The 25,927-nt window shown below is 31.1% G+C and overlaps 10 protein-coding genes and 1 pseudogene across 11 annotated transcripts, besides 5 other annotated features; 5 read left to right on the top strand and 6 right to left on the bottom strand.

The window, feature by feature from the left end:
- Window positions 1-1,016: 1,016 nt before the first annotated feature.
- Window positions 1,017-3,445: a mobile genetic element.
- TVAGG3_0689290 (zebrafish ch211-108c17.2-related family) lies at window positions 1,455-2,681 on the bottom strand (the record flags this gene model as incomplete). Its single annotated transcript, XM_001311570.2, has 1 exon — window positions 1,455-2,681. The coding sequence occupies one exon, from the start codon at window positions 2,679-2,681 to the stop codon at window positions 1,455-1,457; it is 1,227 nt and encodes a 408-aa protein (XP_001311571.2).
- Window positions 3,446-3,483: 38 nt separating the features above from the next.
- Window positions 3,484-4,785: a mobile genetic element.
- On the bottom strand, window positions 3,564-4,689 carry TVAGG3_0689260 (annotated as a pseudogene). Its single transcript has one exon. A coding segment is annotated over exon 1 (1,126 nt).
- A 2,353-nt stretch (window positions 4,786-7,138) lies between the features above and the next one.
- Window positions 7,139-7,176: a mobile genetic element.
- Window positions 7,177-8,349: 1,173 nt separating this feature from the next.
- Window positions 8,350-8,386: a mobile genetic element.
- Window positions 8,387-8,460: 74 nt separating this feature from the next.
- Window positions 8,461-9,263, top strand: TVAGG3_0689220 (bromodomain family; the record flags this gene model as incomplete). Its single annotated transcript, XM_001311571.2, has 1 exon — window positions 8,521-9,219. One exon carries the CDS (start codon window positions 8,521-8,523, stop codon window positions 9,217-9,219), a length of 699 nt encoding a protein of 232 aa, XP_001311572.1.
- Window positions 9,264-9,591: 328 nt separating this feature from the next.
- TVAGG3_0689210 (protein serine/threonine kinase protein) lies at window positions 9,592-10,686 on the bottom strand (the record flags this gene model as incomplete). The annotated part of the gene is made up of 1 exon (XM_001311572.1): window positions 9,592-10,686. One exon carries the CDS (start codon window positions 10,684-10,686, stop codon window positions 9,592-9,594), a length of 1,095 nt encoding a protein of 364 aa, XP_001311573.1.
- A 141-nt stretch (window positions 10,687-10,827) lies between these two features.
- TVAGG3_0689200 (uncharacterized protein) lies at window positions 10,828-12,189 on the bottom strand (the record flags this gene model as incomplete). The annotated part of the gene is made up of 1 exon (XM_001311573.1): window positions 10,828-12,189. The coding sequence occupies one exon, from the start codon at window positions 12,187-12,189 to the stop codon at window positions 10,828-10,830; it is 1,362 nt and encodes a 453-aa protein (XP_001311574.1).
- A 1,309-nt stretch (window positions 12,190-13,498) lies between these two features.
- Window positions 13,499-13,626: a mobile genetic element.
- Window positions 13,627-14,455: 829 nt separating this feature from the next.
- TVAGG3_0689180 (vesicle-mediated transport) lies at window positions 14,456-15,166 on the top strand (the record flags this gene model as incomplete). The annotated part of the gene is made up of 1 exon (XM_001311574.1): window positions 14,462-15,115. One exon carries the CDS (start codon window positions 14,462-14,464, stop codon window positions 15,113-15,115), a length of 654 nt encoding a protein of 217 aa, XP_001311575.1.
- Window positions 15,167-15,292: 126 nt separating this feature from the next.
- On the bottom strand, window positions 15,293-15,977 carry TVAGG3_0689170 (threonine-type endopeptidase protein; the record flags this gene model as incomplete). The annotated part of the gene is made up of 1 exon (XM_001311575.2): window positions 15,402-15,977. The coding sequence occupies one exon, from the start codon at window positions 15,975-15,977 to the stop codon at window positions 15,402-15,404; it is 576 nt and encodes a 191-aa protein (XP_001311576.1).
- Window positions 15,978-16,636: 659 nt separating this feature from the next.
- Window positions 16,637-17,259, top strand: TVAGG3_0689160 (calcium-binding protein family; the record flags this gene model as incomplete). Its single annotated transcript, XM_001311576.2, has 1 exon — window positions 16,716-17,171. One exon carries the CDS (start codon window positions 16,716-16,718, stop codon window positions 17,169-17,171), a length of 456 nt encoding a protein of 151 aa, XP_001311577.1.
- Window positions 17,260-17,703: 444 nt separating this feature from the next.
- Window positions 17,704-18,393, top strand: TVAGG3_0689150 (vesicle-mediated transport; the record flags this gene model as incomplete). Its single annotated transcript, XM_001311577.1, has 1 exon — window positions 17,704-18,393. One exon carries the CDS (start codon window positions 17,704-17,706, stop codon window positions 18,391-18,393), a length of 690 nt encoding a protein of 229 aa, XP_001311578.1.
- Window positions 18,394-18,971: 578 nt separating this feature from the next.
- Window positions 18,972-21,413, bottom strand: TVAGG3_0689140 (surface antigen family; the record flags this gene model as incomplete). The annotated part of the gene is made up of 1 exon (XM_001311578.1): window positions 19,041-21,410. One exon carries the CDS (start codon window positions 21,408-21,410, stop codon window positions 19,041-19,043), a length of 2,370 nt encoding a protein of 789 aa, XP_001311579.1.
- Window positions 21,414-22,244: 831 nt separating this feature from the next.
- TVAGG3_0689130 (regulation of response to stimulus) lies at window positions 22,245-24,071 on the top strand (the record flags this gene model as incomplete). The annotated part of the gene is made up of 1 exon (XM_001311579.1): window positions 22,245-24,071. The coding sequence occupies one exon, from the start codon at window positions 22,245-22,247 to the stop codon at window positions 24,069-24,071; it is 1,827 nt and encodes a 608-aa protein (XP_001311580.1).
- Between the last annotated feature and the right edge of the window lie 1,856 nt (window positions 24,072-25,927).

Below are 25,927 nucleotides of genomic sequence, written 5' to 3'. Positions count from 1 at the left end.
ATCCAATAAAACAGTAATGGACATTAAAACAATGAGAATATAAAAAAACAATGACAAATATGAAAAGAAAACATATTACATTAAACTACGATAAATATGACCAGAAAAAGAACTCGATTAATCATTGATAAATATAATAATAAATAGAATAAAATAAATTAATGATTAATATGATAATAAAGGGATTGTTAAAAAGCAATGATTAATATATAGATAAAAATAATTTGGTAAAGAAATGATTGAAATGAGACTAAAGATAAAAAGTTTCAAGTTGACATCTGCACCACGATCAATTAAGAATTTGACAATTTCATTTGAATTTGCTTGGATTGCAAAACCGAGGGCAATAATTAATATTAAATGAATTTCATTAATCTATTATGAACATGAATATTAAATTAGCAGTTTAAGTCAATGATAGATATAAACTCGAAATGAATTTCATAAAACAATAGAATATATTAAAAGAAATGGAATTATATAAAGCAATGAATAAAATTAATTCTATGAGAATTTCATAAACCAACTGGAGATATTAAGTGAATAAGAATAAAATAAAATGATGAAGGATACAAAATTTTGAAGAACTCCATTATCAAATAAAAGATATGAAAGTAAATATAATTATAAAAATCAAAGGTGGATATTGCATTAAAGAGAATTCTATAAAACAATGATGGAAATGGATAAGGGAAAAATGTATATTTTGTTGACATCTGCTCCTTTTGAAAGTAAATATGATGCAAAATGATAATTTCCGTAATAAAAGCTTACTGCAAGCGAGTCAGGAAATTGCCCCAAATTTGATTTAAGATATTCAGCAATTTCATAACTTCTACATCCCAATGCAATGTTGATCATCTCATCAAAAGATTGTCCATCTTCAATCATTTGAGAAAAAATGTATCTATTTCCACTCCGAATAGCATACTCTTCAGACGTGCGGGTATAATCAGCTCCTATATTCCTCAAGTAATTGAAACATAATTCCGACCCGAATAAAATTGCACAGTTAAGGATGGGCACTCATAGGCTCCTGACAGCATAAAAATGTTATTATCTCACAATATAAAAGGAATCATAGGAATCTACAACTATATCTATATTGTTGGAAGACTTCTTAATGTATCATGCATATAAGTTATATCAATAACTCCATTATGTTATATGATTGTAATCATATTTTCGTTTCATGTTCAAAAACATTAAAATCATACTAACTATATGAGTATTATATTTAGGAAGCTGATATATAGATATGATAAAATGCTAGGTTTTGTGATTAAGAATATATACTTATCTTTTAGAAAATAATACTTTTATAAAAAATTATATCTTATATAATCTAAAAATTTTGGACAATTAAAAAACATTAATTAAAAATAGAAGGTGAAAGTGTTTATTCAAAGAAGGTGCAAGATTATGATGTTTTGAGGGTGAAATAAATTTAATAATTATTTATGTGATTTAAGAGTAATACGATCATCGGTAGCTTGAAGACCTCTCTTTATAGCTCTTAATGCCGCAAACTTTTTTTGAACTTGCTTTGAATTTTTGAATGCTTTGATTAAATCTTTTGTTGTATCATACATTCTGAAATATCTGTTCATCATTTCTGGCATTGTTGGTAAATTTAACCTGTATCTTATTGCTACAATCGTTTCAAACATACCTTCATTGAAATGCAATATTGTGACTGCCATCCTAATTGGCCAAGAAGCATGCCAATTAATATTTTTATTAGCAAGCATTGCTTTGATATGGTTTATCGATTCAACTACTTGAGTTGAATGAATCTTTTTTACCATATCAAAGATTTTTACGGTATCTTCGAGGAATTTTTTAAGTGTTTTTATAGCAGTTTTATTTTTTGCATATTTCCATGGTTTAATCATCTTGCATTTTTCAGGATCTGGACAAAATTTATGATTTCCGGCATAATGTTTAGCGGAATTCAACCATAAAAACTTCTTTGTTTTAATTGACATATGTGTGTCATTGAGAAGTTGCCTAAGCCAACGCAATAAATTCTTTGAAATGCTAGATAAGATTCTGAATTCTGGCAGTTTGAGCTTTTTCTGTATATTGTTAAGAAAATGTCCAGGATCTCTGTATTCTCTGATACCTTTGAACGTATTTTTGATTGTAGAAACAATTTTGACATCGCCATCATGCACAAAAAAATTTACACGTTTTTCATTATTCCAACGCTTCAGCATTCTTTTTAAGCCTTCAAATTCCATTTCATTTGATTTTCCGTTGAAATTACCTTTGAAATTTTTAAAAGATTTAGATATCACTTCCCAATCTACAATTTTTTTGAGTTTCTCTTCTACAAATTGTACATAGCAAAACATTGCATTTCTTCTCTGACTCCAAGAACCGTCAAACAAAAGTCCCGAACATTTTCTCATTCGAGATTTCCAATAATTAACAGATTCTCTGGCAACTTCTATGATAACACGACCAACCTTTTCTTGGACTCGATGAAATGTAGCTTCTGACGGAACTTTGATGTTATTCAGCATGAATTGAAATTCTGATTGGCAAAATGTAGCGCCGCTCAATAATACAGATAGCACAAATTCAACAGTGTTGACGACATATGGCTCTACCCTATTTTTCGCGCTTTGAACTAAGTTCTTTATACGCTTTGCAACTGCTTTTGTTCGCCGCGGCATGAAAAATGAAGAATAACTTGACGGTTTCTTGAACAAATGGTCGCACATTCAAATATTGTGATGTACGATCAGGATAAAAGAATGTTGTTGCCGTGAATTTAGAAAATAGCAAAATTTCAATTTACGCAATCGAGATATAACTTGATCGTTTGAGCGATAACCATGGCACCCATAGTATTAATGAAAGTACTCATACTTACAATTATTTTCTCCCATAGGAATATTGTTCAATATACTTCACCTATAGAGGAAATCTCGAAATAAAATCGAATTTTTTCAAAAATTACAAAAATCAATTTTTTACAAAGATGTTCGAAAAATAACATTATATACGCATCAAATCAAAGCATTATATGGAGCATTATAATTCTATATATGATTGTCCATCTTGCTGTTGTGCTATTTTTTTTAAACAATAATTTCATTGTTGAAATTAAATTTGCAATTTCAGTAAAAATTGCGACCCATCATTTTGAATATAATTGAATTAATACATTTATTGTAAGAATATTATATACCAAATATTAGACTTCCACATGAATCCTGGTATGATATTATAAGTATTGCAAAATTAGAAAAAAATATGCTCATGATATACTAAAATTCATGTTTCAAGGTTAACTTATAAATAAAATAAGTTCGAGAAATGCATCACTAAATATTTGAGCTTGTGCACTATAATGCTATATAATAGTCTTCACTGTTTTTAATATATTGACTTTGCTAGACTTGATTTTTTTCATCACCCTAATGAGTGCCCATCCTTAAGTACAGTTAAGCAATTATCAATTTTTTATAAATATAGGGTGTCCAAAGGTGTGTTTAGCACAAACCTGAATACTGCGAATAGAAATAAACAAGTTACATATATATAAAGTTTATTTAAATATAATCACCATTGGATTCAATCACGCGTTCGCAGCGATCGATCCAGGCTTGAAAGACACGCTTTAAATCATCATGAGAAAATTGCTCAAATTGCTCTCTTACAAAATTTTCAAGATCATCTGGACTCGCGAATTCGCGTCCTTCAGCTCTCTTTTTTAGCGTGCCGAATAAATAAAAGTCAGAGGGTGCAATATCAGGTGAATAAATTGGGTTTGGAACAACTTTGACATTGTTTTCCACCAAGTAATTCATTACCTTATGACTTTTGTGAACTCTTGAATTATCAAAATGAATTGCAAACTTTTGTTTTTGTTGTTTGGATTTCTCAAACTCATCAGAATTGATAATTTGAGTAAGAACATTGTCAATTAGATACTGAGCATTCATCGTATTAGGTTTTTGAAGAATATCAATTGCGATGATGCCATTCACGCCCCAAAAAACCGACAACATCATCATTGGTGTGTCAATTTTTTTCTTCGGGAATGTTTGCGGATTTTCATCCTTCGGGATCACATGATTTTGGCTTCTGTTGCATATTGAAACCAAGACTCGTCCCCTGTTACTAAAAAGCGAAACTTCTTGGATTGATACGCACCCAATATAGAGAGGAGCTCTTTCGAAGTTGGACTCTAGATTTTTTTTGAACTGAATTAAGGTTGTGCGGAACCCAACGTGTATACGCTAGTTTGTAGTTCAAATAATTGTGCAGATAATAACTGACTGTTGTACGTGGTATCTTTGTCATCTCCTCTATCCTTCTGAGTGATGCTCTTGGGTCTTCATCTAGCGCTTGAAGAATTGCTTTGATTTTTCTTTGATCCGGCGATTTTTTGTCAATTTTTATGATGGGCGCCTTTTTGTTCATGAAGTGATACATCCTAACATGATACGTTACAGTGGAATAGCTAGGAGCATCCATACCGAAGCATTTTACCAATGTCTCGTAGATTTTTTTACAGTCTTTGCATTTTTTTGCAAGAGCGAGGATGTTTTCTTTATGATTCATTAAAAAAATAAAAAAAATCCCGCCAAAATTTCCCGCGAAACCGCCTCTTGTCTCAAAATTCATTTTATATCCCGGCATGGCGCCAAAATACAACATACTCATCATATACATATATTCATATTTTTTATTATATATTTATAATCAGCATATATCTCCTTTAATAGTCTCATATAGAGCGCTGTGCTAAACGCACCTTTGGACACCCTATATCAAGGCTTGGGAATTTACTTTTAAGATCATTAACTTTGTCTCAGGCAATGTAGTATAAGGGAGAATCTTTTGAGAATACATTGAGAATTTCATCTTCTTTTAAACTAGGTTTGAAGGTACTAAAGGTATTGTAACCTTTATAATATAATAAGTTCCTTAATCTCCGATTTGTAAATATATAATGACATGAAAATTCGTTTAATATCTTTAGAGAAAATTCCCCAAAATTTCCAATATCTTTCCATCGAAGATTCGAATAAATATCTACCAGGTGAAATACCATATTAATGGGTATTTTATTTGATTTAATGAGTTCTATGATTTGTAATGATTGTTGTAAAACATTATTCGAGTTGATATCCCAAATTATTTTGGATGCTTTGCAAGGGTACTCGAATACATCAATAGGATTAATATTATTAAAATCATTGAAATCTTCAATTGATGTCTGCTCTGAACATGACATACTTCTTGTAATTATATTTTAAAAAAAGTGTCAAAATAGTATTGCCAAAAAGATGTTGTAAATATAAAATTTCCACTAATATATCAATGTTTCATTAGTGGAATCAAACAACATCCATAAATAGATTGTGTAAATTGCAGGCACTTTTCCCGAAAATTTTAACATTAACGAAGCGAGCAATTTCATTTTTAAAATACCCAGATTTTCCTTACTTTTACCACCTCTCTAAAGCTGGGGACACCGCCTATCGTTGGGAGTAGCTATTAAATAGAACCACCAAGGGTATTTTTCGAACTGCCGGTGTAGTGGAAACATCTGACATAATGATTCATTATGCCAAGGTTTGATTCCCATTTACCTATTTTTTTTCTTTTTTGGATCATGAATTTTTTTTGGGTCACTATAAGATTTGTTTCATGTTCTAAATCTGCGGCATATGTAATCTATTTTTATTTACCTATTTTTTAAAAATCTATTGGATTGCCAAATTTGAATATATTTAAAATCATAAAACTCCAAAAAAACTATAAATATATGTTTTATGCATAGTGCCGATACTCAAATATCAGATTACTTAGATCCATGAATAATATCCGAATTTTTTTTCTTAAAATTAAACTTCAAAACTTCTTGCAATCTTATTCTTCATCTATTGTAAATTTTTAAAACCATTTTTTAAAATAATTTTGCGTAACTTTTATTCTCATGTTGTTTTAATCGAAAATTGATACATTTTCAAAAAAATAATATTGACTTATGAAATTCATTTTTAAGGTGAAATAGTATTGTTTTTATTAAAGTATATGAATAATATATAAAAAATTAATGAATAATATAAGCAGATTTTTAGTTTACAAAACAAATATGAGCAATGCAATTTCAAACTTTTGCTGGCAATTTCGATATTGCTCAAGTTTGTAGTATTTGTGATACCTATAACATCGGCTTAATCAAAATTCGATTTTTCTTATGAGTTATTGAGAAAATTTGATTGCAATGAGAAGGATTTCGACGTTTTTGATAAACTAAGAGCTGAGCTTTAGGGGTTCAGTTCATTTATGGCTGTAGTTTGATGCGTAGATCTCTTTTTTATTGTAAATTCTTTCAGCATGGAGATCGAGAATGAATCTTTTGAGAACTTTATGAGTTTTTACACCCGTAAAGAGGTCCTTCGAGGAAAGATAGTCCAGACTACATGAAGATGTGGGTTAACCAAAAAAATCCGATGGTTTCCCCATATTCATGTAGATCTTCGAAAAAATGAGCACCAAAAAAGCCAAAAAATAGGCTTTTTATTGGATTTGTACACTAGATCAATAACCTATTTAGGATCTGACACTCTTTTTAGCCAGAGATATGAGGTCCTTTCTAGGAAAACGATCTATTCATCCATAAAAAAAATGAATTATCGTTTTCCCCAGAAATTACATGGGGAGTGGTAAAAGTAAGGAAAATCTGGGTATCTGATTTCATGCATATTTTTATGATTGCGCATTCTTTTGGAGGGCAACAAAAGTATATTATTACACAGTGTTCTTACCTCTTGGTGATTTCTTGAATATCAATGTCATTTTCATGAAATCAAATTCAAATTTAAAATTTTCTAAAAAATAAGAACGTGAATATAGAAACCATATTCAAACATTCTTTTTGATTATAATTAAATGCATTGATAATTTACTTTTTTCTTCATTCGATAAAATTACATTAATTGTCTGCATGAAAGCATATCACTTAAATTTAAGACTCTCCTATACACAAGCTAAGATTTTATTTAAGAGTCTTCTAGATTTTAATTAAAAATCATTCAAAATTAAATCAGAGATACCAATCAGCTTGTCTTTATCCTATTTATCAGGAAAACTATCGAAAAGAAGCTTCTTGTGTTGTAAACAGAAATTCATCAAAAGTGACACCTCAGAAAAGCTAAAATATTGAATTTTTGGAACTTTTGATAGAGCACGTTTTTAAATATTAATTAAAGTAAATGTATATTTTGTATAGATTCTTTTTAATAAAAAATTTTGAAGAAGAACACAAAATCTTCTGAAAAATAATATCACATAAACTCATATTATTTTCTAATATATAACTATTTTATATAAAAATCAAATTCAATGATCTTAAAAGCGAAGGATAAACCTCAAAATTTACGAATATAATGAGTGGGAATATAATGCTTATCTATCATAAAACCATATGAAATATCAATTTTTGCTTTACGCCTAATTTTTGACGACAATTAGCAAAAAATGTTAAATGTTAACACTCAGTCCATTTGAATATGAAAAATAAAATTGACTTTAATTAAATGTTTTTATTTATCATGCAATTCTTCTTGCGACCAAAGAGTTGAATAAAATTTCAAAAAATAAGATAGCTTAAAAAAATAATATACGGTAGTGTTTAGTAATAGATGAATAGTATATAAATTCTATTAAAATGGATTTGATCCAAAAAAATATAAAACCAAAAATAATTGTTATAATTTAAATGAAGAAGTAATTTAAAACGATTTTATTTATGATCAAATTTTATATATTTTTTTGGATCAAATCCATTTTAATAGAATTTATATACTATTCATCTATTACTAAACACTACCGTATATTATTTTTTAAGCTATCTTATTTTTTGAAATTTTATTCAACTCTTTGGTCGCAAGAAGAATTGCATGATAAATAAAAACATTTAATTAAAGTCAATTTTATTTTTCATATTCAAATGGACTGAGTGTTAACATTTAACATTTTTTGCTAATTGTCGTCAAAAATTAGGCGTAAAGCAAAAATTGATATTTCATATGGTTTTATGATAGATAAGCATTATATTCCCACTCATTATATTCGTAAATTTTGAGGTTTATCCTTCGCTTTTAAGATCATTGAATTTGATTTTTATATAAAATAGTTATATATTAGAAAATAATATGAGTTTATGTGATATTATTTTTCAGAAGATTTCATTCTATATGCCTATGAAAAGTACTCTCAAAACTAACTTTTTCCTAATTATAATTAAATCTAGAATATTGTATTATGCTTACTATTATTTCATTTTTCTCATTCAATTTAGAATTTACAAATGTCAAAAAATTGAGAGCTGTCACTTTTGATGAATTTCTGTTTATTACACTTGAAGGTATTTCCTTTATAAACATTATTCATTCTTATATAACCGATTATTTTTCATTCAAAATGAATGATGATGAAACAAACTTATGCAGATCAATATTAAACCAACTGAAAACACGAAAATATTTTAACATGTTTTGGGACTATGATCCTGACTTAGTAAATCCAAATATAGAGCATCCAATCAATTTTGATCTTATTTCGTCGAAATTATTTACAAATACATACACAAACATATCAACTTTCATTTCCGACATTGCAACATGTATTGAAAATGGAAGAATTGGCTATCCTGAAGGCTCAATTCGTCACGCAGCAGCAGTCCAGCTTCAAAACTACTTCGAAGGCATTCTTAACGCTGTGAATCCCCTTGGTGGACCCATTGCCATGCCATTGCAATATTTTACTAAAGAATACAACGAAAAATGTCGGCCACCAGTTCCAGATATTACACAAAAGAAACCTAAAACAGAAAAAGAACCAGGATCTGATATATTTACAATCGAAAGCGACCCAAACGATCTTTCAATTCTTTACAGAGATATAAAATTATTAACTTCTTCATCTTTAGTGTTCGAACTTGCTGCTTTTGCACGAAAACTACAGCCTGATATAATAGTAATCGGAAATGAAGTTACAATTAACATAACGCTTCTTCGAGAAGAAAATAGACCAAGTATGAGAAAATTCGTCACTTACCTCTTGAAAAAGGCTGCTACTGGAGATATCGATGCATACTCTAGACCGTTTGGCCGCAAAATTTCACCAATTCATATATATGAACGCGGATTTCCATCTGCTTCACAATCTACGATCGTTTCTACCAAATAAAGTACTGTTGTTGTTGATTTTGTAAATATTTTAAATAGCTTTATTGTTATATTTCAAAAATTGTTTTTTATTCATTTCTGTAGAATATTTTGATGATCCAACTAAATTTTTTGTCTGGAGAATGACTGGTATTTAGATGTGTTTCGCCAAATTCATATATTCATTGTAATTATATCTCTAAACTAAATTTTATAGTCGAAGAAGAGAATTTCCTTAAAGAAATCCTTAATTCGGCTCATTTTATCTATGATTCTTTGATGAAAAATCAGAATTTAATAAAATATTTTTGAAATTTTGAATTTGTTTTGTTAAAAATAAAGTAAATAAATGCGATTATATCTAAATAGAAATATTTACAAACAAAAACAAGGATTAAGAGAAAAATACGAGATCATCTTCTTCAATTCCGGGGAATGTGGGTTTAACTGTATTTAATCGCATCCTCGACTTAACTCTATTCTGTGGCTTCTTGTGTAAGAACAATGAAGATGCACTTCTTACTTTTGATGAAACAACAGGTCTAATCTCCTCTGTTTCATTTAAATCGTCGTAAGAATTATCGCGTGATGGTCGTTCTATTGGTTCCCAGTCTAATTGGACTATCTGTGTCTTAGAAAGTGAAGGAACAATTCCAGTAGGATGAGAATGTCGAAAAAGTGGCATTTCAGCGAGCTCTGCCATTGTAATTCTTTTATCTGGGTCGACAACAATCATTCTAGCTATTACGTCTGCAATTTCTTTGGGAACAAACTCATTTAATTTATAATTTCCTGCGAGAGCGAGCTGTCGTAATGCTCCCAAAGAATCGCACTTCCAAGGGGAAGTTCCTGTAATCAGAATCGCAAAAACTATTCCAAGAGCCCAAACATCGCCTTTAAATGGATCATTTGGCTTTCGTAGGAATATTTCAGGTGCTGTAAATTCGCAGGACCCTGAAAATGTCTTATGTAACTCGCCAATTTTTGTTTGCATACAAAGTCCAAAATCCGTAAGTTTGGCTCTTTTATTTTCGTCGAGTAGGATGTTTCCTGGCTTGATATCTCTATGAGCTATTCCGTTGGCGTGACAGTAAGCAAGTGCGCTAACAATTTGAGATGCAAGTGTCAAAAATCTCGGAATTGGCAAACCTCTTGTCACTTCTATTTCATCGAAAAGACTTCCGTTTGGACAGTATTCTAAAATGTAATAGAATTGGCATCCAATCTGAAAATGATCATATAAACGAATAATATGCGGATGGTTTAAGGTACTGAGAGCCTTTGTCTCTGAATCGAATATTTCCCAGGTAGACTGCACTTCGGAGGCATCGACTGTCATGACTTTAGCCACAAATAAAGTTAAAAATTTTATGTGTTCAACAAGAAATACTTCAGCGAAGCCACCCTTTCCTATCATTTGCGTGAATTTGTAGTCACGTATGACAAAAGGAAGGTTCGCTGAACGGGCAAGTGTCCCGTTATCTTTCATAATCAATTTGAATACTGTAGTTATAAAAGTGTCAATGAATTGTAAACATTCAATTTTTCAATACACTTAACATATAAGAGATATTCCTATTATACATAGAAGGGAAAAAATTAAATATTTTTTTCTGTTGTTTTTTTGTTGTCATAAATTGAATTTTTCAATTTCGCACAAACTTGAAAGGATTTCTCGAATATCGCTGTTATTTTCTGAGAGATTCCATATTTTTGTAACAGCAGTTTTGATGTTTTCGAGATCAGATTCTGGAACGCTGAAGATATAATAAACTAAGTTCTCAATCATCGAAGGAAGCAGCCAGAGCATCTGGATTTCTTGGGATTCCCCATTTTGGAACGCAGTGAGTGTAGCTAAAGCTGCCGCTTCCTTTTCTGGGGCCGAACATTTTCTATTTATTCTGGATTCAATGGCTTCTGGGATTGTTGGGGCAGAATCAACCGAGTTGGGCACATTAGTAAATATCGCCTGCAAAAACATGCAGATAAATTTGAAAACTAACGGTCGAGAATCTCGAATTATGTCTCCTAATAGGTTAAAGTCGAATTTTTGAACTATTTCGTTAGCTACTCCGCATTCATTATTATTTGCACATGAAATGAGAATAGTAAACGCTTCAGGAATTATTGCAGAAGGAATATTGTTCGAAAAGAGGTTATCCATGATAAAAAGATGGATCATGTGGTTAATTAAAAATAACGATTGCTTATCTTCGACGGAAAACCCAGAGAAAATGTCAATTATTAAAACATTTAATTCTGTTGTTATTCCGTACAAAGATTGCAGATCTGATAGTAAGCTATCGATTAGATCACTTGGGAGAGTCAAAGAAAGCTCTCTATTGACTTTGAAACAAAGATTTAAATATTTGAGATATTGTAAGGTAAAAACTGGTAATCTATTGCCAATCTCTGATAATGGAACAATTAGAACAAGTCCGTGGTTCAATAAAGAAGCTATTGATGAAGAATCATATCGAATTAATTTTCGTAACAATTTAAAGAAGCGAATTGTAACTTTTTCATCGCCTGAGTCCAATACGTACTGAACAAACTTTGAATAATACTGTAATAAGTCTTGTTCTTGAAATGCTTGAGTGACACTTGGACAAGCTATTAAATATTTCATACTTCTTAAGTATTTATTAAAATAAATTGGATCTATTACGCAAGCTAATTGAGCTAACCTTTCAGAAAAGTATGGAGAATTAAGTATTTCGCAATATTCATATGGAATTTCGATGTATGGTTTAATTAAACGGGCCAAACATGTTAAAACATCAACAGAACCACTAATTTGTTCTCTTTCTGAAAGAGAAATAAAGTCTTCAACATACATTGCGAATGAATTTTTTGAAACTGTTGGTAAATCCAAGTCTTGTTCATAATTAATCATTGGCTGCTTGCGTAATATCTTCTTTAGATCGTATATGCATTGTCCAAATTGGTTTTCGCATATCTTTTTTAAAAAGTTGCCTTCATCTAAATCCATGAGAAAAAAGAATAATAAAAAAGATTATGACAAGATTTGAAATCGCTTTAATGATGAGAACCTGATGATGAAATATTTCAAAAAGAAAACAAATAATTTTGGACGATATTATATCATCTCTTTATTTTCTACAAGAATTCTAGTCACATAATTTCCATAACCTATACATTCAATGTGCTAGGAAATGCTAATTATAAGATGAGAAATTTAAATCATTCTCAAAGCGTTCTCTATTTAATTAGTGTATTTGCCAATATTGCTAACATACATCATTTTGCTACTCCCTTGTTTATGAAGAGTCATTGACTAATATATTTACTACTCCAATTGAAGTTTATTTTTTTTTACAAACAAACTGCACTACTTCAGATTTATTTGAAGATAACTTGTAATTGAAAGGGATGAATTTGCTATGGGCCCATCGTTCATCAGCATACGAAGACGTTTAGAATCAGAATTCAGTTAAAATTTAAATTAATTATGCAAAATCTTTTAACAGATGGCTAAACTTTCCGTAAGAGAACCACTTACATTTGTCCCTTCTAGATCTGAAGATGGATTAGTACAAACAATTCTTAAATCATATGATTTATTTAATAACGATTATTTTTCATTAAAAGCCTCAAAAGAGAGTGAGCCAAAATACCTACTTGAATATGCATTTGATAGAAATATTAGAACTTATTATTTCACTGATGATAAAGATCCTCATGTTGAATTTATTTTCAAAGGCGTGTTCAATTACTCTGGTATTAGAATGTATGGTATTTATAACCCCTACGTTACTGATTTTGATGTTGTTGGATCGAAAGATGGTAAGAATTATAATATAATCAAATCTTATAGAAATATTGGAGAAGAAATATGCGGGAAGCTGGTGTTATTCGAGTGTTATCAAAATGAATTATATCATCGAATTAGGATCAATTTTCTTCGAGATAGCTGGAATAATATTTCTGGATCCATGTTTGAGCTTGATATATTTGGTACATTTCTGGGAATATCTGTTCCAACATGCATGCTTCTGAATGAATTATCATTAGTCCATTTAGCTATTATTTCTCCGTTTTCATTGATTATATTAAGCATATGATCTAAAACTCTTTTAAAATACGGAATAATGAAATTATTGTCTGTGAGATGAATTAGGATTTTGCAATAATATCATAATGCATAACTATCGAAAGAAAAACATCCAAAAATAAGTTGAAGTTTCTCCATCATAAAAGATATACATCCAATAAATATTCATCCAATAGAAATCAAAAACTATTGCAACTGTTATTCCTTTATAAGCTAATGAATAATTTAAGGATGCACCTACGCCCCTATGACAAGGCCTTCAATTCAATTGTTTAAGGTTAAATTTCAATGACGCTTCACGACTGTTGTCAAAAAAATTGAATTAAAGTCAGAAGGGCGTAAGTGCGGCCTTAACATGAGAATATTTATTTTGATTAATTCAAACCTAAAGTCAGAATTCACATTATTAGTTCTTGAATCATGAAATGCATTTAGATGAAGTATGAAGTTATTGAACTTTTCATTCTAACAAATAGTGCAAACGCTCTCTAATACAAATCTTACATTTATTTGACTCTTTCTTCCAAAATGCATTTGGGGATAAAGAACAGTAAAAACTATTTTTGTTTTATGTTCTGGCACGTTATTACAAATATATTGCTCATTTTGTCATATAAGAATCCAAGATTTAGATATCTAAGGCGTTGAATTTTGTGTTAGAAATAGTTAGGAAACATCATTTTATGAATAAATAAACTTAGCGCTCATTATAATAAATAATTTTCATGTGTTTTTGGCACTTTTTATATGAATATTTAAGTAGATTTTTAGATCTCTTCATGATGTTGATGTCGTATTGCTGCTACTGCTAATGATAATACCCTTATACATTAGCATGCATCTCTCAATCACTGGTTTAGCGGGTTTAAACTATATCTCACTCAATATTTTGCCTTCATATATAACGACTAATAAAGGATGTTTCTTCCAGATATATCATCTTATGTTGGCAAAATAAGATCATGTAAACTCAAATGTACAGAGTCTCCCTGCGTTCACTTATTGATGACGACAGTAATTAAATTACACGCAGACTATGCATCAAAATGAGAAATTCAAACAACGGAATTATCCGTCTTTTCTGAGGAGAGCTGATTTGTATTGTTATTTATTGTATATAACTTGAAATGATTTAGAATTGGAAATGATGAAAAGTGACAATAATCGATTTGTTTTATAAAAGTGACAAATGAGTACTGAAGATTTAGAATTTGTCCAAAGCCCAACACATTATCAAGATGATGCCCCCAAAACTAATACGACGACAACAACAGAAACAAGACCATCGTTACCAACTGGAAGAATTTTCACGACATTTTTGACATTAAAAGTAATTCCGTTTGGATTTTACATGTTTAGCGGAATTTTCTTCAGTAATTCCGTATTTCAATGGGTCCTTTGTATTTTATCATCATCAATTGATTTCTGGTTCACTAAAAATGTTGCCGGAAGATTAATTCTCGGTATGCGCTGGACAAACATCGTTAATAAACGTGGAGAGAGTACATGGAAGTTTGAATACGCTCGCCAGGATTCACAAGACAAAGCAGCTCAGAAAAAGTATTTCTGGCTATTTCTCTTTGTTTCTGCTGGTGTCTGGGGATTATTTACGTTCTTTAACGTCATCAGACTAAATCTTGGCTGGGTTTTGGTTACAGGAGTGAGCTGTGCATTGGCTTCTACAAATGCATGGGGATTCCTCAAATGTGATCATAGTGTTAAGGATGACGTTCAGAGAGGTGCAAGTTCCTTCTTTAGACAAACTGTTTTCCCTCTAATTCTTCAAAATGGAACAAATTTATTCGCCGGAAATACAAATACTCAACCCGCTACACAAGTATAAGTATATTTACCTAATTATTTTATCTTATATTGTTGTTATTTTATAATAAACCAACTTTTGTTTGATATTTTTTATAATCTTTAACCAAATCAATATGTTTCGTATGAATTTGAAGAGTTTTATATGAAATGTTTCTTTTTCTCTATGAAAAATTAAGAAATCAAGAAATTCGAAAAATTACAAACGAAATTTTTTAGAAAAGATATAGTAAATAGTTTTAGAATCTTATAGTTGTGCTAAATCCATTATTTTCAGATAATAATATTTAAAAGTATAATTATCAAATTTATTCAAGATCAATTTTTGTAATACCATTCTTATCGACAAGCTTAACAATGAATCCGTGTGGAGCTACTGTAAATCTTTGCTTGATCTGATTTAATGCCAATTTCATGAGTTCTTTACCATCTTCTAATGTCAATCCTTCTTTGTAGTGCTTATCAAAGACGGACATAACGAAATACTGGCAATAGCCTTGAGCACCATAAGGAATACTCTGCAATGTACCCAAATAATCCATAAAGTATAAATGTGGCTTTCCGTCGTATCCGGAAAGAAGCATGTTAACTTCGTATGGACTCTTTCGTACTGCTTTAGCCATAGTATGTCTGATAAAGTGTGCAAGGGCGTCACTTGAGAGTTCAACGCCATTTCTAAACTTATACAATGCGACATTTCCTTGTAGGTATTCGGATAATTGAAGGCAATCGCCTGTCTCGCCGGACATAGCTAAAGCATGTCTGTCGTCTAATTGTGCAATTCGGTCGTAATTTTCGCTCATGCAAATAATTGAGGAAGATACTGATGAGTCAGCGGCTATCAAAACCCAATCCGGTCCTTGAAGTCCAACAATGCTCAGCATTTTTGTCAAGTTTTTTTGTAAATTTGAATTTGACCAACTATTGAGAAGTATTTTTTATTGAACAGGATAATTTACCACTGCATAGAAAGAATAAATTGTCCTAAGAAAATCATAAAATCCTCAATTGGCATCTGAAGAATTATTCAATTTGGAGGATAAATTGTTTTCACCTATTGAAACCTGTATAATATTTGCAATGCTATTTCACAACTTTCTTATTTTAACGTAATTTTATATGATTTAAATTGTTCTCATAGATAATCTTCGAGAAAATTGTACAAGCTATCATAAGAATCATCGCATTCCATCATATTTGGAAGTCGAGTTGATTAAATAGGCTCATTCACATTATTTCATATAAAATCACTTCAAATATGCTAAATAATATTAAATTTGTCAAACATTCACTACTATAATGATCGATATGATCAATAAATATATAATATTGCTTATGCAAGCCACATATCTTTATAAACAAGGATGGTTTGGAAATAAAATATGTAAAAGCATTAGATTTTAGCTAACTGTAGAGAGATTAGTGATGGGTTGGTGACAAGCTGAAGGCTTCATCGCTCATTTTGTTTTGATCGAAAATCATTTTCAAAAAATCGATTGCTTTGAAAAATTATCTTGAAAAGTGATAGTTTTTCAAAATGATATATCAATTATGATTAATAGAATATTTCTAGAATTTTTTTCAGATCGATTTATTTGAATTCAAATTCATTTCACTTTTCGATGCAAGCACCAAAGGCTTACAACTATACACAGGAAGAAATCAACGGTCTCCACGCCGTTTTCAACCAAATTGACACAGATCACAACGGCCTTGTTAATCAGCCAGAATTCTACAACTTCTTAGTTCAAGCCCAGATGGATACACGTTTCATCAAGGCTACATACAAAGTTTTCGATGAAAATCACGATGGAAACCTCTCATTCGAAGAATTCCTTGCCTACCTTGATGCTTGCAACAAATCTGGAGCTGATCCAAGATATTTATTCAGACTCATCTATCAGGCCGTCGATACAGATAACGATGGCTACTTAAGTTGTGACGAGCTCGTTGTCTTCACAGATCTTTGCGGTCAGTCAATGTCAAGATCTCAGGTTGATGAGGAACTTAAGAAGATTGATGTTGATTCTAATGGAAAGATTGATTTCAATGAGCTTTGCAGAGCTTTCTCCATTTAAACAATACCCATTAAGTTATATTTTAGAAAAAATATTTCCATATTTTTCAAAAATTTAAACATCCCAAAGAAATCACCTATTCACATAAATCTATTGGTTATTTGAGATTTTGAAATTTGATAGTAACTATAATAAAATACAATAAAGGAAATATTTATTGTTTTCAACCTTAATAACAAAATCTCCGTCAATCTAGATAGTTACTCTTTGGGGATATTTGTGGTAAGTAGCTGTTTATCATTGTTGAAGTATCTTATCGGATATATGTGTAAATTTGTTTTCAAGATTAATTGGAATAAAATCACTTAATATTGAAAATCAGATAAGTTTGTCAAGGTCATTTATCACTAAGAATAGAATCTAAAACATATTTGAAATATACCGAAGTAAATCTACTGGGTTTATTTCATGTGATGGTCAGATATGTGTCACAGTAGATTCAATATGTTTAAATATGCTGAAATTGCAGACTCTAATGTTGATTTTATGCAAAAAAAAACTTTACTCGACAAATTCAAAACGATAATTTATTATGATTCAAGATGATTTAGATTTCATCCAATCCTCGCCTCAGCAAAACATTCCACAAGGCGTGTCAGTTCCTGTTCAGAATATTCCACCTCCACAACCAACTTTTACAGCGCCACAAGCTACAGTTCATCATACAGTTGGCGAATACGCTTCAATTTGGCATGGAGGCTTCCCAGGCGAGCCATCATTATTTGAAGAATTAGGAATACATAACTCTGATGTAAAATCCAACCTCATTTACATTTTATCACCAAACAAAGTTCCAAGAGCTATTGATAACAACTTTTTGATCTCAATTTTATTCTTTATAGCATACGCTTTTCTTCTCCTTTTGACAGGAATGCCGAGATTCGGAACAGTTTACATGATTGCCGTTATTGGCTCGATTGTATTATATTCTGCTTTTCATTACATGTCATTAGCATTTGTCCCTGATTCAGAGTTTACAGTTATGACACTTGTAACAGCAATTTCATATTGCTTACCTCCAATTGTCCCTGCTTTGTTTATATCAAGAATATTTAAACTCAGAATCATTACAGCAGCTATAATATCAATTCCATGCGTAGGATGGGCTTCCTATTGCGCAGCTAGATATTTACTTCCAATTCTCAAATTACAAACTTTAGAACTTGTAATTATTCCATTATATATATTCTTTTCATATATGTTGTTGTTACCACTCATGTAAACATTGTTATGTCTCATATTCTTTGTAATTGGTCAATTTTTTTTTATTTCAAATTTAAATTTTCTAAAACATACTTATCAAACTCATCTCTAAATGATCTCATTGTAAAGAATGAAAAATATTTATAATTAGGAGGAAATCGAAGTAATTATTTTGATATTGATTGGTTTAGATAAATTTTCTTTTGGAAAATGTTGCACATATATAGAAACATTAATTTCATAATGATATAAAGCCAGGTTATGATTAAACATAATGTAGATGTCTGTTTGCGGCGACTTTTTAAATTTATTCTAATTTCCTGCACAATGAAGTGCCGTTTGACCAATTTAATCTTATTCGATTTTCAAAACATAGAGAAAACCATTAGACAAGAACTCCAAAAATAACTAATCCACTTGTATGAAATCTAACTAGCTCGCTATCATTTCGATTTTTTGAAACTTATAATCATGTTTCATTATAAAATAAACCGAAATTATCTTGTTGAACATCCAAGCATGCATACAAAATCATAATAATATATCAAAAATATCATTACAATATCATTATAAATAAAAAATTAAGTTTTTGCTTTTAAGAGAAAGAGGATAAAAGTGAATTTTTAAAAAAGAACGTTTCTAAAAGAAATGGTGAATAAAATATTTCTAAAGAAGAGGTGCAGAAGGATCCATTGAGTTGAGTAATTCGCTGAATTTGTCGACTGGTTCCTGTTTGTCCAAAGCTCTCTTTAACCAGCAAGAAACAATCCAAATAGTTAGTAACAAAACAGCTCCAACAGCAATCAGAATCGGAATAATGTGATTGGACAGTTTGTAGTGGTTCATCTTAATTCCCTTGTATATATACTCCTGTTCCTTACTCAGTTTGCACCTGGAAACATAGTTTTTCCATGAATCTGAATTTGGCAAATGCAATTTTATGGATTTGCTGAAATTTTTGAACACTTCTTCATTGAATTCTTTAGGAGGCTTGTCCCCGAGATAGAGCTCGTCCATGTTAACACAGCCGTCGAAGATGTTTAATGATGTTTCTGAAACATTTTGTAAATTACTCAAAACAAAAATTTTTGATTCAGAACAACCTGAAAAATGGGAATCTCCGACGAGTTCTGTTAGTCCCGTGAGGTTTACTTTAGTTAGCTGCTTGCAGTTCATGAAGGATTCGCTATAAAGTTTAGATAATTTTGGAAAATTAATTATTGTGAGATTTGTGGACTTAAAAGCGAATTCTGAGATGACTGTGACTAAAGGAAGAGTTGCTCTGGCCAAATTATGGCAGTTTTCGAAGGATGAACCCGAAATTGCGAGAAGATTTGGGAAATTAATGGTTTGAAGGGCAGAACAGCCATAAAATGAACAATTGGCAACAGATTTGGCCATATCAAAGCTTATTTTTGATAATTTGTCGCAGTTTCTGAATGAAAATGCTGGAATTAAGTTGAGATTATTAAATTCAGCAGTTTTGAGTGATTTACAGTTCTCAAATGCTGATTCCTTCATTTCTATGCATGTAGGGATGCTGATTGCCTCTATTTGAGAGCAGTTTTCGAAGGAAGAAACTCCAATTTTTTGGAGATTTGAAAATTTCAACTTAAATAGATGCTGGCAATTGAAAAACGCACTGTCGCCAATCTCTTCAACTGATTTGGCATCTACTGATTCTAATAAAACACAGTTTCTGAATGAAAATGTTGAAATAATTTTGAGATTTTCGAATTCAACATTTTTCAATGATTTACAGCTCTCAAAAGCGGATTCCTTCATTTCTGTGAGTGAATTGAAACTTATATTCTCGATTTGAGAGCAATTTGCGAAAGAAAAAATTCCAATTTTTTCAAGATTTGGGAATTTCAACTTGGAAATGTGCTGACAGTTGTAGAACGCATTGTTTCCTATCTCTACAACCGATTGTGCGTCAAATGATTCCAAGGAAATGCAGTTTTTGAAAGAATTTGAACCAAATTCTTTTAACAAGGGAGCAGAGAAGATTTGAAGGAAGTGGCAACCTTCGAACTGACTTCCTGTGTCTCCATCGACAGATAAATATGTAAGTTGAGGGAAAACAACGTTAATAAGACGGGTATTTGTAAAAGCTGAGGATTTGATGACTTTTACAGCAGGACATGATATCTCTGATAGATGTACGCATCTTTCGAACGAAGAAACACCAATTGTTTCGCACTTTTCTAAATAAATTTTTTGAATGTTGCTAATTCCGAAAGATCTATCTCCAATGGATGTAACTTTAGGGAAACTGAGGACTGTTGCCGTTGTTGTATAGAAAGAACGCTCTTCAAGTGTAGATACCGAATTAAATTCGGTTTTTGAAAGGGGACCAGCCTCTAAAAATGCTTCTCTTTTAATCAATTCGACATCTGGAGCATAGACGTACTCCAACAATTGACATCTGTGAAATGTCAAGCCATTTATCACTTTTATCTTCGGAAGAGATATATTTTTAAGTTTCGTACAGAACGAGAAGTAGTTGCCGACTTCATATCCCTCTGAGTTTGTTGTCAACTGTGTTTCTAAGTTTGGCAAATTTAATTCTTTCAGGGAAGAACAATCGTAAAAAGCAAATGGAGATATGGTTGTAAGACTTGGAAGGTATATAGTGACGAGAGCAGCATTGTTAGAAAGACAGTATTGACCAATTGAAACACAACTTTGTAAATAAACTTCTTCTAGGCTCTGGCAGTTGGCAAATGAGTATTCATTAGAAGATGTGGCACCTGATATGTTAATAACTTTGATTGTTTGATGATTTAGGAAGAGACCATATGGAATTTCGCCGGAAAAACATTCTGATTCTACACTAAACTCTACAAGATTAGAGAAATCTTTGGAATTGAATTCTGTTATGTCAAAATTTCCAGATAAAATCTTTAATGTTGAAATATTTGAATATGTAAGATTATTATCACGTATCATGCTAGTTAAATTATCAGATTCATATATTTCTGAATTGATTGAAGCATTTAAAGCTCCAATAGACTTAAAAAATAACGTGAGCATTTAGTAAAATACTTTTCTGTTCAAAATTTAGGAATATGAAATATCGATTCGGTATGCTAAATACTATATTGATAAAACAACAATATTTCAGATCAACTATGGTTTTGTCACTTTTATAGAAAGACTAAACAGCAACTAATATGTTTTAGTATGTCAATCAAGAAACAAAAATAAACCACTACAAAATTTAAGAATAAAAATTGAAAAGAAAATATAAAAATTTGGTTGTCAATGAAACATATGGAAATGGAGACAAGACTCTTCTATCTGTTATTGATGCAACTGACTTTGTTCTTAAAGTCGAATGTGAAGTTATATATGGCGTTTTGGAAAAAGAAGTTTGTGCAGAATATGCTTTTCAAGGAAGTCGAAACACTTTATCATCTATCACATTTCCAGAAGGATCTAAACTTAAAACAATCAATGATTGTGCATTTGCACAATGCAAAAAACTATCAGCTGTTGACTTTTCGAACTGCAACTATTTAACAAGTATTGGAATCAAAGCATTTTATGAGTGTAGTATTCTATCAAACGTAATACTTCCAACAAACTTAGAAATAGTTTCAATGTATTGTTTTGGATTGTGTGATTTGCGATCAATAAATATTCCAAATAATGTTAAAGAGTTGAAATTTGGTTGTTTTCGATTTAATTATTATTTAAAAACAGTTATAATAACTGATAATTCCATGTTGACATCAATTGAAGCATATGCAATGTATGGCTGTATTGTGGAAACAATATTTTTGCCAAAAAATGTATAATTGTTTTGAAGGGTCAAGAACTTTAAAAACAATCACATGTAATCTATCTAATCCTACATTTTCTGTAATGGATGGAGTCTTATATAACAAAGATAAAACAACACTTATTAGCTTTCCAGCAAGTCACAGCACATCATTTGAAATTCCAGAAACAGTTACAATGATAGGTGTTTGTGCATTCATTAGCTCAGTGATTGAAAATGTAAAATTTCCACCAAAATTGAAAAAAATAAATGCATATGCTTTCGCAATGACAAATTTAAAAAACTTAACAATACCTGATACAGTTACATATATATCTGATGGAGCGTTCGCAAGTTGCCAACATTTAACTGAAGTTAAATTTGGTGCTGGAATGACATACATTTCATATGATTGTTTCAGGGACACAAGACTGACGAAAGTAGTAATTCCTGAGAATATCACATCAATTGGAGATTCTGCGTTTTCTTATTGTCCAAATCTGAAAGAAGTTGTATTGCCTTCAACAATAACAAGTCTTGGTGGTTCATGTTTCCCAACAAATGTAAACATTTCGTTCCCAAGCGATGCAAAACTATCTCTTGATGATCAACAAATTCTTTACGATCTCGACAAAGTTGTTTTAATCATGTGTCTTAAGAAGAGCACATCATACATCATTCCAGAAACAGTTTCAACAATTAAATCATCCGCGTTCAAAGATATGACCGATCTAACAAAAATTGAATTTCGATCAGGCACAACACTGAATACTATCGAATCCAATGCATTCTCCGGCTGCAGTAAACTATCATCAATTGAAATTCCTAATTCAGTCACATCATTTGGTGAGAAATCATTCTATAACTGTGCACAGATCAAGTCAGTCTTCTTCGGCAGCAAACTAACTAAGATATCAACACGATGTTTTGAAGGTTGTACATCTCTTGATACAGTCAGCTTCAGTCCATGTGACAGTCCTTGCACTATCGACTCATATGCGTTCAATGGATGCACATCACTGAGAACGCTCACACTTAGTGAAAACATTTATAGCATCGACATGTACTTCTTCAGCAACTGTGCATCTCTTGAAAGAGTCAACATTCCTTCAACACTCAAATACATTGGTATATATGCATTCTCGAATTGTATTATCTCACAAGTTACATTTTCTTCGCCGAGCTCAATGGCCAGTCTGAACAAGTACGCATTCAGCCAGTGCACACATCTTCGTGAGATTGTTGGCAACCCAGACACGATCGAGAACATCGAATCTAACTGCTTCGAGTCGACACAGATCACCTCATTTGATGTTCCTATATCAACTACATCAATCGGTAACTATGCATTCCGAGGATGCTCTGAGATGACAGTCTTCAGAATTCCATCTCGCTGCTTGCTCCAAACGATCGGCAACTACATCTTCGACGGCTGCGTCTCTCTGAGCAAGATTGAATGTCCAGACAGTGACTTCTTCGTCATCGACAACGGTGCTCTGTTCAACAAGGACAGAAGCAGCTTGATCTGCTTCCCTCCTGCATCTTCTATCACATTCTTCTGTTTCTCACAGAACGTGAGGAGTGTCTCATCTAGTGCATTCTTCGGCTGCAAGAGCCTTGTTGGCATCATGATCCCAGATGATTCTATCACGACTATTGGTCACTCAGCGTTTGCATACTGCACATCTCTCAAGTATATCAACATCCCTCTTTGTGTCAAGAGCATAGACCAGAATGTTTTCACAGGCTGCAACAGCCTTCACTGCGGTGTTGTTGTCCAGAACACTAGTATTTCATTCCGCTACTCTCTCGTCACAAACAGTGGTCTTAGTCTCTCATCGATGAAAGAATGTGGTCTTATCACATGCAAACATGTTAATTACCAGATACCTGTTTCGACTTCTTATCTATATGTATTTATTTTAATGTAAATTTTCATGTATAATTTTCATTCATTTCTATCTATAGATGTTTCGTGAAAATCGCCGGTTCCGGTGTTTCTTTTTATAATAATTGATATATTAGAATTGCATGATATAAGAGATCAAGTTTTCATAAGTTCGTCTTTGAGCTCAAAAGAGGAATATTTGTTGAATCTTGACAATAAAGTTTCATTATAATTTTAAAAAAAATCATTTTAAAATAATGATTTTTATTGATATGGAGATGCTGGATCAAGTGGAGCGGCATAAATTGGAGCTTGCTGATGTTGTTTAAAATGATTGAATAATATTTTCTACTGGAATTAAATCTGATAATTCCTAGGCGCGAAGCTTGTTAAAAATGATTATTTTTGATCCTAATGTTGAACTGAATTCGAATAATTAAGTTTGTTTATTCACAAAATGATGTTTTATAAATATTTATAATGATAATTTCAACGTCTTCGATCTACCAATCTTAGATTCTTATATGAAATAAATTCTTCACTAGATGTTTGTATTTGATTATTAAAATTTGGAACAGAACAATCATCTGTTTTATAATGATATAATAATGGATATAAAGTTTCAACTGATTCAAAAGAACTTGGATCGTCATATACAGTTTGAAAGATATAGTTACTATAAAAGTAGCAATTAACAACTGTTGGTTTTTGCGAAAATAAATGGGGAAAGCTATTTCCTATGAATGAACAATTTGAAAATATATTTGTTCCAGAACAGTAAATCATCCCATAAGTATTGGCTTTATATTCATTGTTTATATAATTACAATATGTAATGGTACAATTATCATTTAGAAATACATAATAAACATTAGAAGATGAATTTGATGCTGTTGTGAAATTAATAATTCCCCTTCCTGTTGGATCATAAAGATAATATCCAGCATATCTTTGAATTTCATGATGATATGATGTATTCATATTATTTATTTGGATATCACCATACTGATGATAAAGAGAAGTAAAATCTCCCCTGCATTGCAAAACTGAACATTCTAATGCATAATTTTTGTTGGTTTCACTAGATTCAATGTAATATGCGCATCCATTACGAGATGAAGTTGAAAATAAAATACAAACATGAACTAAGACAGATTCGGATTGCATGATACGGATCGATCCACCATTTTCTACGGAGCTGTTATTGTGAAATGTGCACGTTTCGATTAATACTTTGCTGCTATTTAAACAAATTGCTGAGCCCGTAGTGATGAAAGAAAATATCGAATTTTGAATGTAAATATTTCGATTGTCTATTGGTATAGAAATGTTAGTTTCTTGGAAATTTTCATATTCATTTATGCCAAAGTATTCATTAAAATCCTTTTGAAGCTCCATAATGCTTTGATATTTCATAAAATATAAGTACGATAATAAATTTTAGATAGTACATAAGCTTTTAACGCTTTAAACGACCATGAAAAAAAATTGTAAGTCAAAAATTTTTCAATGTCACTTTTTCAATTTTGTGTGATTTCAAATATTTTTATCATTTGACATTATTAATATCTCAATTAATAACTCTTTATGTGCATGTTTATTGTAAAACTGAATTCGACAAATTACACTAACTTCAGTTTTCAAACTCTTACTCAGGAAAAAAAAAGGCATGTCCTTCCCTCAAGAAGTAATCTGGCTACATATAATACAGACCAAATGATTCCAAAGGTTGAGATACATATTCAATATATGTATGTGAAAAATGTTTGTATGAGCGTCCAAGAAAAAAAAATCCTTCACTCATCAAAATGACAAGGAATGTCATGTTTCTTCATAATATTATTAGTTTCTAATAAAAAAATTCGGGCAACAAAATATTTAGGCATCTTATTCAGTGTT

This window comes from Trichomonas vaginalis, chromosome III (genome assembly GCF_026262505.1).
Source record: "Trichomonas vaginalis G3 chromosome III, whole genome shotgun sequence".
Classification (NCBI taxonomy): domain Eukaryota; phylum Parabasalia; order Trichomonadida; family Trichomonadidae; genus Trichomonas; species Trichomonas vaginalis.
The sequence above is the reverse complement of the archived record's forward strand: the minus strand, read 5'-3'. Positions and strand labels throughout refer to the sequence as shown.